The sequence below is a fragment of the Microcaecilia unicolor genome, chromosome 4 (assembly GCF_901765095.1).
Source record: "Microcaecilia unicolor chromosome 4, aMicUni1.1, whole genome shotgun sequence".
NCBI lineage: Eukaryota > Metazoa > Chordata > Amphibia > Gymnophiona > Siphonopidae > Microcaecilia > Microcaecilia unicolor.
Window position 1 is genome coordinate 6,607,683 of NC_044034.1, and position 19,252 is coordinate 6,626,934.

General features: G+C 44.3%; 1 protein-coding gene across 6 annotated transcripts in view; it reads left to right on the plus strand.

Annotated features, from left to right (window-relative positions):
• STIM1 (stromal interaction molecule 1) overlaps positions 1 to 19,252 on the plus strand; it is a 296,537-nt gene that overhangs the window by 186,143 nt on the left and 91,142 nt on the right. For all 6 annotated transcript variants that reach the window (XM_030199835.1, XM_030199832.1, XM_030199836.1 and 3 more), the window contains exons 5-7: positions 256 to 367; positions 3,156 to 3,271; positions 14,634 to 14,811. In XM_030199835.1, coding sequence (XP_030055695.1) covers positions 256 to 367; positions 3,156 to 3,271; positions 14,634 to 14,811 — 406 coding nt within the window. The remainder of the gene's footprint in view (positions 1 to 255; positions 368 to 3,155; positions 3,272 to 14,633; positions 14,812 to 19,252) is intronic.

The following is a 19,252-nucleotide window of genomic DNA, read 5'->3' on the forward strand; positions in this document are numbered from 1 at the left end:
TGTAGACTTCCTAACATTTAGTTTGTGCTAAGCTTTAGTAAAAGGGCCCCTTAGATACGATGCTAACGTTGTTTGTTCAGTACAATGAAACATCTTAGTATGCAGTTGAGATATACCGATGGGTTGAGATGGGTAGTACAGAGTCATTGGGATAAACAGATGGGTGGCTAAACTGAAGGCAAATATGGTGTATCAGTTTAGCCACAGAAGAAAAGCAGATCCTAGAAGGTGTGACTTTTTGCTTCTTTCTTTCAGTCTATAACTGGACAGTTGAAGAAGTGGTGCAGTGGTTGATTGCTTATGTTGAACTACCTCAATATGAAGAAACATTTCGGAAGTTGCATCTAAGTGGACATGCCATGCCCAGGTTAGTTAATCTTGGTGTACCTGAGAAGAATATGCGGGAATGTTGGCATGTCTAGATTATACTGGCTAGAAACAGCCCTATGGGAAAGTCCTACACCTGTTGCTGTGCCCCTTTGTGAGGGACCCACATGTGTAAGAACATAACGAAAAGCCATGCTGGGTCAGACCATGGTCCATCTAGCCCACTATCCTGTTTCCAACAGTGCCCAATCCAGATCACAAGCACCTAGCAGAAACCCAATTAGTAGCACCATTCCATGTTACCAGTCCCATGGCAAGCAGTGGCTTCCCCCATGTCCATGTCAATAGCAGACTACCGACTTTTCCTCCAGGAAATTGTGTTCAGTTCTAGTCACTGCATCTCAGAAAAGATATAGTGGAATTAGAAAAGGTACAGAGAAGGGAAACCAAAATGATAAAGGGGATGGGACAACTTCCCTATGAGGAAAGGCTAAAGCGGGTAGGGTTCTTCAGCTTGGAGAAAAGACGGCTGAGGAGAGATATTGAAAGAGGTGTATAAAATAATGAGTGGAACAGGTACATGTGAATCACTTGTTTACTCTTTCCAAAAATACTAGGGGGCAAGCAATGAAGCTACAAAGTAGGTAAAATTAAAACAAATCGGAGAAAATATTTCTTCACTCAACGTGTAATTAAACTCTGGAATTTGTTTGCCAGAGAATGTGGTAAAAGCAGTTAGTTTTGTGGGGTTTAAAGAAGGTTTGGATAGCTTCCTAAAGGAAAAGTCCATAGACTATTATTAAAATGGACTTGGGGAAAATCCACTGCTTATTTAGCAGCACAAAATGTATTGTACTGTTTTGGATTGACCACTATTGGAAACGGGATGCTGGGCTTGATGGCCCTTCGGTCTGTCCCATTATGGCAATACTTATGTACTTGTCCACACCTTATTTTAAAACCCAGATACACATTGCTGTTTTCACATCTTTCAGCAAAGAGTTCCAGAGCTTAACTATTCATTGAGTGAAAAAAATATTTTCTCCTATTTGTTTTAAAAGTATTTCCATGTAAATTCCTCAACTGTTCCCTGGTCTTTGTACTTTTGGAATGAGTAAAAAATTGATTTACATCTACTCATTGTACACCACTTAGGATTTTGTAGACCTCAATCATATCTCCCCTCATCCGTCTCTTTTCCAAGCTGAAGAGCCCTAACCTCTTTAGCCTTTCCTCATATGTAGGAGTTCCATCCACTTTATCATTTTGGTCGCTCTTCTTTGAACCTTTTCTAATTCCGCTATATCTTTTTTGAGATACGGTGACCAGAAGTGAATGCAGTACTCAAGAATTTAACAAAGGAAGCATATACATCAAATCAGTACCCCCCGCTCCCAAACCCACCCAAAATTACAGCACACTGATTAATAGCAAACAGAGGGCTGTTGCTCTTATAGCAAGACCCTACCTGTGTAATGTTCCCTAGAACTATAGCCCTGTATGAGGCTTTTGAACCCCCTCCCCAGTGCTATGTTAAGACCCCTACACCCCTTCGCAGTCCTTCTCTGTATAACAGCCCTGTATGAGGATCCCACATACCCTTTAGTTAACCCCAGACCTATTGCCATATGTGAATATCCTACTTTATCAGTGAGAGTAGCCCTCAGTGACTGGTGATGGACATGAAGCACATGAAAAGTAGCGCAGTGAGCCTCAAGATAAGATACAAGAAGCAGACGTTATTGGACACCCGACACAGGCTATGTTGGTGTGTTATGCCTGCATCAGTGGCCATAAAATTTCGGTGGTTTGGAGGCAGGGATAGTGCTGGGCAGACGTATACGGTCTGTGCCAGAGCTGGTGGTTGGGAGGCGGGGATAGTGCTGGGCAGACTTATACAGTCTGTGCCAGAGTTGGTGGTGGGAGGCGAGGCGGGGATAGTGCTGGGCAGACTTATACGGTCTGTGCCCTGAAGAGCACAGGTACAAATCAAAGTAGGGTATGCACAAAAAGTAGCACATATGAGTTTATCTTGTTGGGCAGACTGGATGGACCGTGCAGGTCTTTTTCTGCCGTCATCTACTACGGTGTCCAACACAAGTTCTTTTCTCGGTCCACTCATTTCAGATAGACAAATTTAAGAGTTTGATCTAATATAACTTTAAAGAGGAGATTATCTGTTCTCTTGGGCTTCTGCGGCTGTGCTTAATGATTGTTGTGAGTGTGTAAGTCTTACCGTGTCTGAGAGAGTGGAACCACGTACTGAGACGCAGCAAGATCCAGACAACTGCAACAATCAGGAGATTATTTCCAATATTACAGCCACGTGTTAGGGTCCCACATTTCTTGCATCAGTCCCCCGGTACTGCAAACACTTCCTTTAGTATCTTCCAGTACTCCAGTCCTATGTCAGGGCCCCCATCCCCAGTGCTCCTCAGTTCTGCAGTCTGGTGCGAGGGTCCCAAACCAGTCTTGCTGTTCACTTTGTGTGTTATGATTTGTAAAGGATTTTAGATAATCTTCTCTCTATATTGAATCAAGTTCTTATAATTGCATTCTTGGATTTGTCCAGCCGAACTGAATGGCTTGAGTTGTGTTAGACACCAAGATTTTACAACTCCTGATTTAGGCATAATGCTGAAACATGGCCTGTGTTGAGTTTCAAATAAAGTCAGCTTTTTGAGGCCCACTGCGCCTCTTTTGATATGCTTTGTTTACTGTGCTGTTGGCTCCCTCTGTCTGGGGATGGACATGAGACTTCTCTGTTTATTTTGATATAGTAGGTAAAAGCATGCAGTGGTTTAAGCTTGTGATTTTTCTCTGCACAGGTTAGCAGTGACTAATGCCACCATGACGGGCACCGTCCTGAAGATGAGTGACCGGAGCCACAGACAGAAGCTGCAGCTGAAAGCCTTGGACACGGTGCTCTTCGGGCCTCCGCTGTGTAAGTGGATTTTCAGGACCAGATTTTAAGGAACACTGGTTCAGATTTAGAGTTGATACAGGAAGCTCTTTTCTGTTTTTTTTTTTTGTTTTTTTTTTTTGGGGGGGGGGGGGGGCTGGAGTCCTCTTCAGGAAGAGTTGAACCATGCAGAGATAATCAAATGAAGTGATGTGTAAAAGATGACTCCTTTGTTTTAACCCTTTCACTGTGGCTTTCTCCTTCCTTCTTGCACAGAACGCACTGGGCTGGGTGGGCAAAGCTTTTTTCCCCATAGTTGTAAAATGTGAACATGTGACCCATTGGGAGGTGCAAATACCATGTTTGCTGCAGGAATAAATGTTACAGTATGAGGATTTAATTTAGATTGCTTGTGCTCTGTCTTCGCAACTGCTTTTCCACTCTGCTTAATCATATCCTGCAGGAATTTTTCATTTTGATGATTTCACGCTGTTCTGTTGCAAGCTATTCTTTAATCCATGTATTTGGGATGCAGAAATCCAAACATAACTACCATTTTGAAAGGGAAGATCTAGCAGTCACTGAACAAGCAAGAGGCTTGGGGGTCTTGGAGGAGCAGCTGCAAAGGTCAAAAATTTACATCAGGCGTAGATGCGTTCAAAAATACCATCCTGGAAGCCCAGGCCAGAAATATTCCATGTATTAAAAAAGGAGGAAGGAAGGCCAAACGACAGCCGGCATAGTTAAAAAGTGTTTTGAAGGAAGCTATTAGAACTAAAAGAAAATCCTTCAGAAAATGGAAGAAGGATCCGACTGAAAATAATAGGAAACACCATAAGGAATGTCAAGTCAAATGCAAAGCGCTGATAAGGAAGACAAAGAGAAACTTTGTAAAGAAGATTGCACTGGAGGCAAAAACATATCTTTTGTAGGTATATCAGAAGCAAGAAGCTGGCAAAAGAATTGGTTGGACCACTAGATGACAGAGGGGTAAAAGGGGCACTCAGGGAACCCAAGGCCATTGCGGAGAGATTAAATGAATTCTTTACTTTCATCTTCAACAAGGAAGATGTGGGAGAGATACCAGTGCCAGAAATGGTATTCAGTGCTGATGAGTCAAAGAAACTGAATCAAATCTCAGTAAACCTGGAAGACATAATGGGGCAGTTAGTAGCAACTTGCCTGGACCGGATGGTATACATCACAGAGTAGTGATAGAATTGAAAATTGAACTTGTAGAACTGCTTGTTAGTAATACATAATTAATCTGTAAAATCAAACATGGTACCGGAAGATGGGAGGGTGGCCAAAGTAACGCCAGTTTTTAAAAAGGGTTCCAGAGGCGATCCAGGAAATTATAGACCGGTGAGCCTGATGTCTGTGCTGGGCAAAATGGTAGAGACTATTTTATAAATCTATCTATCTATCTATCTAAGCATGGATTAATGAGACAAATCTTGCCTCACCAATCTACTACATTTTTTGAAAAGGTGAACAAATATTTGCATAATGGTGAGCCAGTTGATATTGTGATCTGGTTTTCAAAAGGCCTTACTACTTCCATGTTATAAATTTAAATAGCATAAAATCTGGCAGACTGTAGTTCATACCCTTCATTGTTATGAAGGTGAGGCCTGTTCAGAACCCTTATTTTATCATCCTCACTTTAATAATATTCCCTTATCTCTTGTTTGTCCTGTTTGTCTGTCCTAATTAGATTGTAAGCTCTGTCGAGCAGGGACTGTCTCTTCATGTTCAAGTGTACAGCGCTGCGTACGTCTAGTAGCGCCTTAGAAATGATAAGTAGTAGTAGTAGTAGTATACAAGTCCAACACTCTTTAATAAGACTCGGTGAAAACCACTGGTGCTATTCTGAGAGCACAAAGAATTGTAACAGACTGAAAGGAAATGAGGCAACTTCTTCCCTGAGCTGCTGCTTCTCTTGCACGCTCTTTTGCAGACCTGTGTTAGGGACAGGCCCTGGTGCTCATGTGCCAGTAGTGAGTGTCACCGTAGCAGTGCAGAGGAAAACTGAGTCAAGGGAGCTGGCTCGACTTCCCCGGCTGACTAGCACTGGCATTTGGGGTATGGTTCAGAAGCCAGTGATTTTCGGTGCCCCTCTTTTGCCTGTAGTAGATGCAGACCTGCAGTGCCTCTTACGATTGCCATCTTAATTTATTTATTTATTTTATTTACATTTGTACCCCACACTTTCCCACTCATGGCAGGCTCAATGCGGCAGGCAATGGAGGGTTAAGTGACTTGCCCAGAGTCACAAGGAGCTGCCTGTGCCGGGAATTGAACTCAGTTCCTCAGTTCCCCAGGACCAAAGTCCACCACCCTAACCACTAGGTCACTCCTTACCAGCCTTGGAAAATTGTGGAGATGAGGAGGGAAGCACTTCCAGGAAGTTTAATAGATTCATCCATGTAATAAAATCTACGACAGTTCAGAATAAAATAGATGGGCAAAATCAATTGCCTTGATTTACTTAGCAGAGCTGCCGTAGTGGTAGACTGTGTTGAAGGGTTACCTAAATACTAGATGCGTGTGGGTGTTGGGTCTGTTCTCAAGGAAATACAGCCCTTGGAAGAGAGCCAGTGGAAAGGAGCCAGCCGTGGATGGAGGTCTGTACGGTTAATGAAGTTCTTGTCCTGGCTTGTACAGCAGCAACAGGAAGCATTGCACAGCTTCCAGCCTTACGGAATATGCATCAAGTTAAAAAGGCTTTAAATACTGTCTTGTTTCAACGAGCATTTGATTCTTTAGCATAAGGGCAACTTTGGGACCCTTTGAGTGATGTTGATTTTGATGTTTTAGCAGAGACTGTTTTGAGGTATGTTGGTGGAATGATAAACTTCATCCTTCATGTATTATTATGAATGTAAATTGTTCCCCGCTCAGGGTTGTAGATGTACGGGTTATAAGTCTTTTAAATAAATACATAAAAAATCTAGCTGAAGTGTTCCCAAGAGCCAAAATGAGGAACTGAAAGGCAAGAAGAGGCCATGCTGTGGACGAGATGGGCCCTCCAGTATTTTCTGCTTGTTTTCAAAGAGCTCGGTTCTGGGTCAGTTCTTAGTAGAAACTGTATCACAGTCAACACTAATTCAAAAATACTGAAAGGTTTCCAGTGTTAAAAGAGTGGATTGGAAGAATTCAGCAGACAAAATAGTGATCATTCTCATTGCTTTCCTGTCTGGTTCTGAATTATTACTCCTGATTGTTGCTTCAGCCTGTGCCTTTAAGATAAGATGTTATCCAGCTAAATGGGAGAAAGAGAGGGGCAGGGAAAAAAGGGATATTTCCTGAGGGATAGGGGCAGGGAAGACGGGGTGTTTCCCAAAACAGAGGTTCTGAGAAGACGGGCATGTTTTCCAAAAGAGGGACAGGGAAGACGGGGTGTTTCCCATATTATGATCATTAGGTCTGCATATATACAGTTTGTGTGTTCGATTGCCCGCTCTCTGCTGCCTTGTTTGCGTGCAGTAGAGACACCTGGCTGCTGAGCTGACTGTGGCGCTGTAGGGAGGGCATCAATAACAGCACCCCACCATCCAGGTTTCCCCTCGGTCATTAATGGGCTTTCCCACATATATGTATAATACTCCTGGGGGACTTTTATGCAATGCAGTACAGTGGTTTAGCCAGACCTAACATTTTGGGTGGGCCCAGAGCTAACCTGGGTGGGCATTGTGTACATAGGCATGAGTAGTGTTTCTTGGGATCCTACAAAATAATGCATTAGAATGCACGATGATGGATTTCTAAGTAGTATGAACAACATCTGCCCTGCATCAACATATGGAAAAACCAAGATGTTTAAATATAGTTACATTATCCTACATCTTAAACTTAACCCCTCCCATCCCCTCCCCTCCACTCAAGAAAGATAGACTCTACAAGCAGGGCAATACTGGTAACAGAGAAACAGAAATGGTTTTTTTTTTTCCCTGTACTCTGCAAAATACAAAACTGAAAAAAAAATGTACATTTCACAAAGCAGGCACATCTCAATCTTTAAAACATAATTTTTTCTGATTGGGCTGATCCCACTCTCTTCCACTTTCCATGTGTCGGTTTTCTAAATTCTTTTCCAGGTTGGCTTTTCCATTACTTCTCTCTCCTCTTGTTGTCTTCCTTTCCCATTCAGCCACCGTCCCACTCATCTTCTGCTCTTTTGTCCTTCCCACCACACCCCTAGTCGCATCCATCTTCTGCTCATTCTCCCTCCCACCCCCCCTAGTCCCATCCATCTTCTGCGCCTTCTCCCTCCCACCCTCCCTAGTCCCATCTGTCTTCTGATCCTCCCACCCTCCCTAGTCCCATCCATCTTTTGCTCCTTCTCCCTCCCACCCTCCCTAGTCCCATCCGTCTTCTGCTCCTTCTCCTTCCCACCCCCCCTAGTCCCATCCATCTTCTGCGCCTTCTCCCTCCCACCCTTCCTAGTCCCATCTGTCTTCTGATCCTCCCACCCTCCCTAGTCCCATCCATCTTCTGCTCCTTCTCCCTCCCACCCTCCCTAGTCCCATCCATCTTCTGCTCCTTCTCCCTCCCACCCCCCCTAGTCCCATCCATCTTCTGCTCCTTCTCCCTCCCCCCCTCCCTAGTCCCATCCATCTTCTGCTCCTTCTCCCTCCCACCCTCCCTAGTCCCATCCGTCTTCTGCTCCTTCTTCCTCCCACCCTCCCTAGTCCCATCCGTCTTCTGCTCCTACTCCCTCCCACCCTCCCTTGTCCCATCTGTCTTCTGCTCCTACTCCCTCCCACCTGTCACGCTTTTCCAACAAATAGGAACTAGGTTTGTGAGCCTTTGGGCCACTGCCAAGGAGCGGCAGTGGCAGGCAAAACTACCTCACACCCCAGCCAGACATCACCTGCACTTGACCACCGTTCCTCAGGAGTTGAGCCCCTGGGTGCAGGTGGCCGGCAGGACTTGCCGGACAGGGCCGGAACTGGATACCAGCAGGATACACTCAGGGACTAGAGCACACAGGGAGGCCAGGCAGAATACTAGACTAGGACTCTCAGACAGACAAGGGACCGAACTGGAAGCTGCAAGCAGCCACAGAAACAGGGAAAAACACTGATAGATAAGAGACAGAACTGAAAGCTGCCAGGTAGCCACTGAACAAGAAACACAGACAACCTAGAACTAGACAAAGACATACAAACAAGAAACAAGACTGGGAAACAAGCAATAAAGTACAAGAAGCTACACAAAGACTAAACTAGAATCAGGCAAGAATACAGACTATAAACTGGACTAGGCAGAAGTGCAGCAAGCACCAACAAACCAGGGCCTTAGGCGATGCAAAGGCAAAGCAGAGAGTTTCCAAATGGCTAATAAACCCAGCAGCAGCTGAGATTCAGATGCAGCAATCACCAGGCAGCTACGGGTGCTGTGCAGGCTCAAACAAGCCAAGCAAGTCTGGCAGGCCGGAAGATCCGGACTGGACTGGGCTGAAGTCTGGAACGGGAAACAGCACACAGACAATCCAATGCAGCCACAAGGTCTGGCCACCAGAGGGCAAGCAAAAAACAAACCAAAACACAGGCAGAAAGCATACTGAAGCACCTAGAGGTTTACCACACACAGATGCAGTAGAGTGGAGAAATCAGAGCCATGCTGGAAGCAGCCAGCACACAGAGACAGCACTAACTCAGGAAGAATAGCTCAGAAGCTGACCGCCGGAAATAAGGTGAGTTTGAGAGGGGTCACGACCACAGACGTGACACCACCCTCCCTTGTCCCATCCATCTTCTGCTCCTACTCCCTCCCACCCTCCCTTGTCCCATCTGTCTTCTGCTCCTTCTCCCTCCCACCCCCCTAGTCCCATCCGTCTTCTGCTCCTTCTCCCTCCCACCCCCCTAGTCCCATCCTTCTTCTGCTTCATCTCCCTCCCACCCCACCAATCATGTCCATCTTCTGCTCCTCCCTCTCACCCTCCCTAGTCCCATCCATCTTCTGCTCCCTCCCTAGTCCCATCCATCTTCTGCTCCCCTCCCTAGTCCCAATCATCTTATGCTCTTTCTCCCTCCCACCCCCCTAGTTTCATCCATCATATGCTTTTTCTCCCTCCCACCCCCCTTAGTCCCATCCATTTTGTGCTGCTCCCTCCCACCCACCCCCAGTCCCATCCATCTTATGCTCCTTCTTTTCAGAAGGCGTTTGACAAAGTACCTCATGAAACACTCCAGAGGAAATTGGAGAGTCATGGGATAGGAGGTAGTGTTCTATTGTGTATTAAAAACTGGTTAAAAGATAGAAAACAGAGAGTAGGGTTAAATGGTCAGTATTCTCAATGGAGAAGGGTAGTTAGTGGGGTTTCCCAGGGGTCTGTGCTGGGACCCCTGCTTTTTAACATATTTATAAATGACCTAGAGATGGGAGTAACTAGTGAGGTAATTACATTTGCTGATGACACAAAGTTATTCAAAGTCATTAAATTGCGGAAGGATTGTGAAAAATTACAAGAGGACCTTACGAGACTGGGAGACTGGATGTCTAAATGGCTGATGACGTTTAATGTGAACAAGTGATGCATGTGGGAAAGAAGAACCCGAATTATAGCTACGTCATGCAAGTTTCCACGTTAGGAGTCACGGACCAAGAAAGGGATCTAGGTGTCGTCGTTGATGATACGTTGAAACCTTCTGCTCAGTGTGCTGCTGCGGCTAAGAAAGCAAATAAAATGTTAGGTATTATTGAGAAAGGAATGGAAAACAAAAATGAGGATGTTATAATGCCCTTGTATCGCTCCATGGTGCGACCGCACCTCGAATATTGTGTTCAATTCTGGTCACCGAATCTCAAAAAAGATATAGTGGAATTAGAAAAGGTGCAGAGAAGGGCGACAAAAATGATAAAGGGGATGGGACGACTTCCCTATGAGGAAAGGCTAAAGCAGCTAGGGCTCTTCAGCTTGGAAAAAAGGCGGCTGAGAAGAGATATGATAGAGGTCTATAAAATAATGAGTGGAGTTGAATGGGTAGATGTGAAGTGTCTGTTCATGCTTTCCAAAAATACTAGGACTAGGGGGCATACGATGAAGCTACAATGTAGTAAATTTAAAACGTATCATTTTCTTCACTCAACATGCAATTAAACTCTGGAATTCATTGCCAGAGAATGTGATAAAGGCGGTTAGCTTAGCGGAGTTTAAAAAGGTTTGGACGGCTTCCTGAAGGAAAAGTCCATAGACCGTTATTAAATGGACTTGGGGAAAATCCACTATTTCTGAGATAAGCAGTATAAAATATTTTGTACTTTTTTGGATCTTGCCAGATATTTGTGACCTGGATTGGCCACTGTTGGAAACAGGATGCTGGGCTTGAGGGACCTTTGGTCTTTCCCAGTATGGCAATACTTATGTAATCATAGCAGACCAGGTATACGTCTTCCAGTCTCTTCTCATACGTCCCATGCCATTTTTGTCGCCTTCCTCTGGACCACTTTGTCTTTTTACATCTTTAGTAAGATAGGCCTCCAAAACTGAACACAATACTCCAGGTGAGGGCCTCACTGGCATCAACACCTTCTTTTCTTCTGGTTACACCTCTATGCAGCCTAGCATCCTTCTTGCTACGGCCACCACCTTGTCACAGCTTTGTTGCCTTCAGATCCTTGGACACTATCACCCCAAAGTTTGCCTCCTTGTCTGTGCATATCAGCCTCTCACCTCCTAGGACATACGACTCCCTTTGATGTCTACTCCCTCAATGTATCACTCTGTACTTCTGTACATTAACAGTTTTAACTTCCAAACATTAGACCATTCTTCTAACTTTTGCAGATCGTTTTTCATGTTTTCCACTCTCTCCGGGGTATCTACTCTGCATGGAAAGCACATTCATATAATATAGATATGATAAAAACAATGCACAATACAAATAGTACATCTAAATAGACATGCATTGGAACATTCAATTTACAAAAATATGACGCTCATAATGTCAGTGCAGTACCATGAAATATCTTAATAGGCAGCCAAAGAGGCAGAGACACACAGACTAGTCATTGAGATAAATAGATGGATGGCTAAATTGAAGGCAAATTATATTTACAGTTCAGTAATGTATGAGGAGCTGGTCCCGATGTGGAGTGAGTGCATAGTCAGTTGCTGCATGTATTTAAAGGCTTGGGAAAAGGACCAGGCTTTCATCTGCTTCTTGGCAGTGATACACAGTTTTCTGCACACTGTGCAAACCGTTCTTGGATTTATCTGTACAAGATTTTGTGTAACACAAGTCCACCACCCTAACCACTAGGCCACTCCTCCACTGGTTATTAACAGTGTCATTGGCACATTACCTTAACGCAGGGATTCTCAATCCTGTCCTTGGGACACGCTCAGCCAGTCAAGTTTTTAGGATTCCTACAACACCGTATGGTTTGATACAAGGGCGAAGGCACAGTGTGGATGCACAAAACTAAAAGTACTGGTTTTGATAAAATGGGGGAATACCTGAAAAAGGAGCTGTTGAAGTGGGAAGGCGTAGGAGAAGTGGAACATAAGTGGTCAAAGCTGAAGGCTGCTATAAATATGGCGACCAATCTTTACGCGAGGAAAGTAAACACAAAACCAAGAGAAACAGGAAGCCTATATGGTTTTCCAACCAAGTAGCTGAAAAAATAAAAGCAAAAGAGGCTTTGTTCAAGAAATACAAAAGAACGCAACGAGAGGATCACGGAAAAGATTATTGGATTAAACTCAAAGAAGCGAAGAGGGAAATACGGCTAGCGAAAGCGCAAGTGGAAGAAAAAATGGCTAAAGATGTAAAGAGAGGTGACAAGACCTTTTTCAGATATATTGGAGAAAGGAGAAAAGATAGGAATGGAATTGCAAGACTGAAAGATAATGAGAATGGGTATGTGGAAAGTGAGGAGGATAAAGCGAATGTGCTAAACAATTACTTCTCTTTGGTGTTCACGGAGGAAAATCCTGGTGAAGGACCGCGGTTGGCTGCTGAAGGAATATTTGGGAATGGCGTGGATACTTCGCCGTTTATGGAAGAAAGAGTTTGTAAACAGCTGGAGAATCTGAAGGTGGACAAAGCTATGGGGCCGGATGGGATACATCCCAGGATACTGAGGGAGCTCAGGGAGGCCCTGGCGGAACCTCTTAAAGATTTATTTAATAGATCCTTAGAGACTGGAGAGGTTCTGTGAGATTGGAGACGAGCAGATGTGGTCCCTCTTCACAAAAGTGGAGACAGGGAAGAAGTGGGAAACTACAGACCGGTAAATCTCACGTTAGTGGTAGGAAAAATAATGGAGTTGCCTTTCAGTATTCTCACTGTACCAGTGATTTCACAGTGAGAATACTGAAAGGTAACTTTAAAACCATACAAGAACGTAAGACCTTTGAAGTCAGAATGATTGAATATTTTAACACCCAACAGAAAGGACTTAACAAGGATCTGGGGTTCCTAGCCCATTATAAACCATAAAGCTGTATTTCTCTGTTGATCACCCCAACCCTCACCTATCCACATCCATCCTGTTAGAATATCAATGATATGCTTTGATGTCCCCATGCATACCTCCGACCCACCCCCATCCTCCCACCCTGTCAGACTGTCATAGTAATGCTTGAATGTTTTCACTTATATACACTGTCAGCTAGCACATTTGCTTATTTCCGATCTGACGAAGAAGGGCAACCTTCGAAAGCTAATCAAGAAATGTATTAAGTTATGTCCAATAAAAAAGGTATCATCTTATTTTCTTTTCCATGTTTTATTTGGTTTGATTTCTATTGACAACCTTAAGAGTGGACTAACACGGCTACCACACTCCTCTACTGGAGTGGATGCAAGCCACATTTTGTAAGCCACATTGAGCCTGCAAATAGGTGGGAAAATGTGGGATACAAGTGCAGCAAATAAAAATAATGCCGTTGTATCGCTCCATGGTGCGACTGCACCTCGAATATTGTCCAGTTCTGGTCGCTGCATCTCAAAAAAGATATAAAGGAATTTGAGAAGGTGCAGAGAAGGGCGATGAAAATGATAAAAGGGAATGGAAGGACTTCCCTATGAGGAAAGGCTAAGAAGGTTAGGGCTCTTCAGCTTGGAGAAAAGGCGGCTGAGGGGTGATACGATAGAAGTCTACAAGATAATGAGCGGAGTAGAGCGGACAGATGTCAAGCATTTGTTTACACTTTCAAACAACAATAGAACCAGGGGACACAAGATGAAGCTAGAATATGGTAGATTTAAAACAAATAGGAGAAAATTTGCCTTGGGCCCGATCATCTCCCAGCTGCTTGTAAGCTGTGTCTTTTGATGAAAAAGCGGACCCAAGTTGCTCGAGAGGCTCAGCGCGAAAAACCTTTTGCTGATCAGTCCGGTCCTTAGATGTCGGCATCGTCAGCAGTACCGAGGTCGGCGACATCGACTTCAAGAGCACAGGTAATGGCTGCTGAGCAACCACATCGCGCTGGGAGCAGCGAGGCATCGAGTGGGTCTCCACCTGTCTCGAGGCCTACTGCTATTCAGGCCCCCTGGGACCGACGTTCGTCGGACCCGAGGAGGCGTGAAGATTCCATGTCCTTCTCTTCGGTACTGAGAAGTCTCAATGACAGGCGTCGAGTGAAGGCTAAGAAGCACCACCATCAATCTCCTTCCATGCACGGTACCGAGAGCTCCAGGGAGCTGATGGATTCGGCACCGAGAAGCGTCGGCGCCGGGAGGACTTCTCACACTCTATACAGGAGGTGCCGATGTGTCGGTCTTCTGGCAGCCTGGTACCAGCTCTCGAGCCCCCTCATATTCAGCCACTGACTCCTGCACTGGCCCCCAGTGTGTTGACTGTGGATAGGTGGATATCTGTTTTTACAAAGTTTATAGACCGCTCACCCCTCCTCAATCATACTGCTGCCTCTGAGTTGCTTCTCTGCTTCCTCGTTATCTTCTCTTCTGTTCTCACCCCATCCATCCCGTTGCATAATAGGAGAAAACAAAGCCAACATTTATGTAATTATCTTGGTCAATAGACAGATCCCAAAACCCATGGTAAATTTGGTCTTCCTGGTGGGAAATTCTAGGACTTCCTGTGACAGGTCATATCTCCCAAAACATCTAAGCACAAACACAGGTCTGCTTAAAGCAAAAAGTGCAGGATATGATGATAGTTGAAGACCACGAGGCCTGTGTAATCTGTCCTCTGATCACCAGCTTTAGTCACACTTCCCTTGTCTTTCTTCTGTTGCCATTTGTACCTCTACCACCTCCCTACGAGGCTGTTCAATGTAATCAGCCCCCTTTCCACAATGAAACTTTTCTTCATTACTCCTGGGCCTGCTCCTTCTGCGCATCTTTACTGTTTCCAAAAGTACATAACATATATTCCTGAACTGCGATGATGAGAATAATTAATATATGTTCCTGTCTTTGTGTAGTGACACGCCATAATCACCTGAAGGATTTCATGCTGGTGGTATCCATTGTCATTGGGGTGGGCGGCTGTTGGTTCGCTTACATCCAGAATCGCTACTCCAAGGAGCACATGAAGAAAATGATGAAGGACCTAGAAGGTCTGCATCGAGCTGAACAAAGTCTGCATGATCTGCAAGAGAGGTAAGTGCAGACATTTCCCTTCCAGTCATTTCTTCCACCTTACTTCTGTGCAACGTAGAGGAGGATTACAGGGGCCAGCTTGGGGCTCAATTACAGTGCTCTGCATTGCATTGCAAAGGATTTGAGTTCCGTTCCCTGGTTAGGTCAGTATTCTCTGTGCTGACTGGCCCCAAATGATTTAGATTTATTTACCACCTTTTTGTAGAAATTCACCCAAAATAGTTTATAGGAAGAACATCAAAGAGAGGCAATAGACAATTATAGCAGTAAAACTATTCAAATAACAGTACATGTTGTGGCCTATTGTACCACTTACAATTTTACCACAATACTCAAGAAAACATCTTAATAGACAATGTAGGATGTAAGCTAGTTAGCACAGGGGATTTTATCTCCTCTCAAATGAATCATGAGCTGGTTCCACCTGCAACCCTCCCAAGCAGCATCAACCACCATCAGACCATGAGGGATCTTCACCCATTGAGTGCCTTAGATTCCCATTAACATGAAGCCATCTCCTACCCTGCTGGAATGAGGTCCACTCTGCTTACAGTTGCCGATTGACACCACTAGTCAGTGATTGGTCACACGATTGATGAAGCATTGCCTATTGGTGTCAGTTAGTAGTAACAGCAATGGTTTAGGAAGGAGGGCTCTGCCTATGAAGAACCAGACCCTCCAGGAATGGTAGAGCTTCAGTTTGGGAGAGGGCCTTAGAGGGGGGGTAGTAGTCATGTAGTGCTACCTCATAGATGGGATCTCAATGTGATCTGATGCTGTTCAGGGCAGGAGGGATGTGATAATACTGGGTGAGGTTGATGGAACTTGGTGTGGTGTGAAGGGGGAAGCTTGCAATTAGCAGAGTTTGAGGAAGAGAAATCTCTTGCTAACTATCCGTTTAATTTTGGGCCACTTAAGATGGAGCTTGGGGGATTTCAAGAGGCAGCACATTGAGGCTATGTGTTTTGGTGGTAGAATTCATATTACTGCTGTCCTCACTTGAAGGTGTATTTAGCATGCAGTCAATAAAATGAATTGAATTTCACATTTAAATGTGGTTTAAGTTTGCACGTTACATTTTTACCAACTTGCACACAAATGCTGCAATTCGATCTTATGGCTGCCTTCGATTTAGTCTATCACACTATTCTATTGCAAATCCTTGGAAAATTTTGGTATCTTTGGTAATGTTTTACTCTGGTTTAAAAGTTTTCTCGAGTTAGACTGAAGGGGGGCAGACTCAAGAAAAATGTCAGGAAGTATTTTTTCACAGAGAGGGTGGTGGATGCTTGGAATGCCCTCCCGCGGGAGGTGGTGGAGATAAAAACGGTAACGGAATTCAAACATGCGTGGGATAAACATAAAGGAATCCTGTGCAGAAGAAAGGGATCCCCAGAAGCTTAGCCAGTGGTGGGAGGCAGGGCGGGTGGTTGGGAGGTGGGGATAGTGCTGGGCAGACTTATACGGTCTGTGCCAGAGCCAGTGGTGGGAGGCGGGACTGGTGGTGGGAGGCGGGGATGGTGCTGGGCAGACTTAAACGGTCTGTGCCCTGAAAAACGCAGGTACAAATCAAGTTAAGGTATACATGAAAAATGGCACATGTGAGTTTATCTTGTTGGGCAGACTGGGTGGACTGTGCAGGTCTTTTTCTGCCGTCATCTACTATGTTACTATGTTTTTTAAAATGGATAATGAGTTCTCATCAAGTTGGATCAATACATATGGAGTACCTGGGAAATCTCCACTTTCTCCCATCTTGTTTAATGTGTTCCTGTCTTCTCTAGGTTTTTTGTTACAACAGGCTGGTCTGTTAATTTTCATCTATACAGATGACATTACTATTCTTATTCCCATTCCGTCTTTATTGGAACTGTCAAAATTAACTATCTCTGTTAATATAAATATAGTTGAGGAATGGATGAATAGCATTATTTAAAATTAAATGTGGATAAAACCAAATTTCTTTTAATAAGAGCTAAGAATAATCCTTTGCAGGACACGTCTATTAAAAATCAGAACAAGGAATACAAATTTGTTTCAAAAATCAGAATCCTTTTTGATGATACGCATTTTTTTAAGTGTAATTTTTATTGAACTTTTTCATTTATAATCCTAACAGAACAGAACAGGCTGCCAATTCAACCAAGCAGCTGTTCAGTATAGTAAACAGCCTACTGCAGCCCCCACAACAAAACCAGCCTGCCCAGTCTAAACTGAACTGCAATGATTTTGCTGCATACTTTGCCAACAAAATTAAAAGTCTCCACCAGGATTTACAGGCAATCCCACCCAGTCCCCAACCAGTGAACCAGGGGTGCACAAACTCGCTCCCTCCTGACAGAGACAGGTGGAACACTTTTAACCTAATGACAGAGGAGAGCCTTGACAAAATCCTAAGAGGCCTTCGACCAACTACCTGCTCCCTCGATCCCTGCCCATCAAAGATAGTGCAGCAGGCAAGTATGGGCCTTATAGAAGGCGCCACAAAAATTGTGAACACCTCTCTTTCTAATGGGCAACTACCAACAGCATTAAAAAGGGCGCTGGTTCGCCCTCTGCTGAAGAAAAACAACCTTGACCAGGACAAACTTGAAAGTTACAGGCCAGTATCCAACATCCCGTTTCTAGGGAAACTCATAGAACAAACAGTCTGTGTTCAACTTAAATCCCAATAAATAAACAGTTAATAAAACAAATTAGAGGGGCATAGATTAGTTATAGGTATGTGCCTTACTCAGTGGAGTACCAAGGTGGGGGGCAGTCGGCCCGGGTGCACGCCGCTGGGGGGTGCCACGGCGCATGCCTGTGGGCTCCGACTACGTGAACTTCGCTCGTTCGCTGCAGCTCCCTCTGCCCCGGAACAGGTTACTTTTTCAAAAGCTTTGCACTTTGGTGACATGCCACCCCTTGTCACCCCCATTTACTGTTCTCTAAATGTACATCTGCACACTACACCTTTGTTATTTATTTATTTATTTATTTATTTATTTAGATTTTGCTCACAGCTTTTTCAGTAGTAGCTCAAGGTGAGTTACATTCAGGTACACTGGATATTTCTCTGTCCCAGGAGGGCTCACAATCTAAGTTTGTACCTGAGGCAATGGAGGGTTAAGTGACTTGCCCAAGATCACAAGGAGCAGCAGTGGGATTTGAACTGGCCACCTCTGGATTGCAAGACCAGTGCTCTAACCACTAGGCCACTCCTCCACCCCAAAGAATCTTGTTACCCTTTGGGGTTCTACATGGAATGTTGCTACTGTTTGAGATTCTGCATGGAATCTTGTCACTCTTTAGGATTCCAGAATCTTGATATTTTTGGGGGTTCTGCATGGAATGGTGCTATTCTTTGAGATTCTGAATGGAATATTTATTTATTTAGATTTTGCTCACACCTTTTTCAGTAGTAGCTCAAGGTGAGTTACATTCAGGTACACTGGATATTTCTCTGTCCCTGGAGGGCTCACAATCTAATTTTGTACCTGAGGCAATGGAGGGTTAAGTGACTTGCACTGGCCACCTCTGGATTGCAAGACCAGTGCTCTAACCACTAGGACACTCCTCCACTCCTTACCGCCAAGTTTCATAATATTGTAGACAGCTTCCAGAACCAGTTTTTAAATATGCAGCATCCTAACCACCCATAGCCTGGCTAGATGATATCCAGCCAGCTGTGACTCGGAATGACTTCAGGAGGCTTTGTGCAGAGTTTAGCATGGATGATAACACACAATTTCCTATGCAGAAAAGAACTCAACGCACAAGAAAACTGTGTGCAAAGATTCATCATCACACTGTCTGTTTAAATCCAACGGCAGTGAAGCTATTAACTATTAAACCCAGATGCAAAGATGTGCGCAGAAGACATGAAGGCTTGAACGCCTGTTTTCTCATGCTGGGGCTGTCACTTATGATTGAGGAGAAATAGAAAGTTAGCTTATTCTTTTGCAGCTAGCATTAGTAGGACTTCGTGCCTGTAAACTTCTCTTTTGTGTGGATACATTAAAAAAAAAAATTAAAAACAGCAAGGGAATGGGGATCAGGTCACCAAATGTACAATTAAGGGAGAGGTGCTGTGGCTGTGGAATGATGGGTAAAGCGCTCAACTTCAGAAATCTAGGTAATCCCATACCAGTAATGATAGCATTCCAGACAGGCACATGTGCGTAACCAGTGCTGTCGATTCTCTGCTAATAGACAAAGGCGACCATTGTGCTCTCTTGTGTTTCTGCATACAATTTGGTTATAACATTGGATACAACATTTTTTTCATGTGTCTTAGGAAACTATGTGCTGAGCTTATTATTTTGGCCTCTCAGTTGTGTTGAGGGAGTTGTAGCCTGCTGGTACAAATGTTAACGCTTCATGGCCTGCATTATCTCTAGGGCATGTTTCTTTCATTACCTTCTGCTCTGGCCTTATCTCTCCCTTTTTCTCTGTTCCT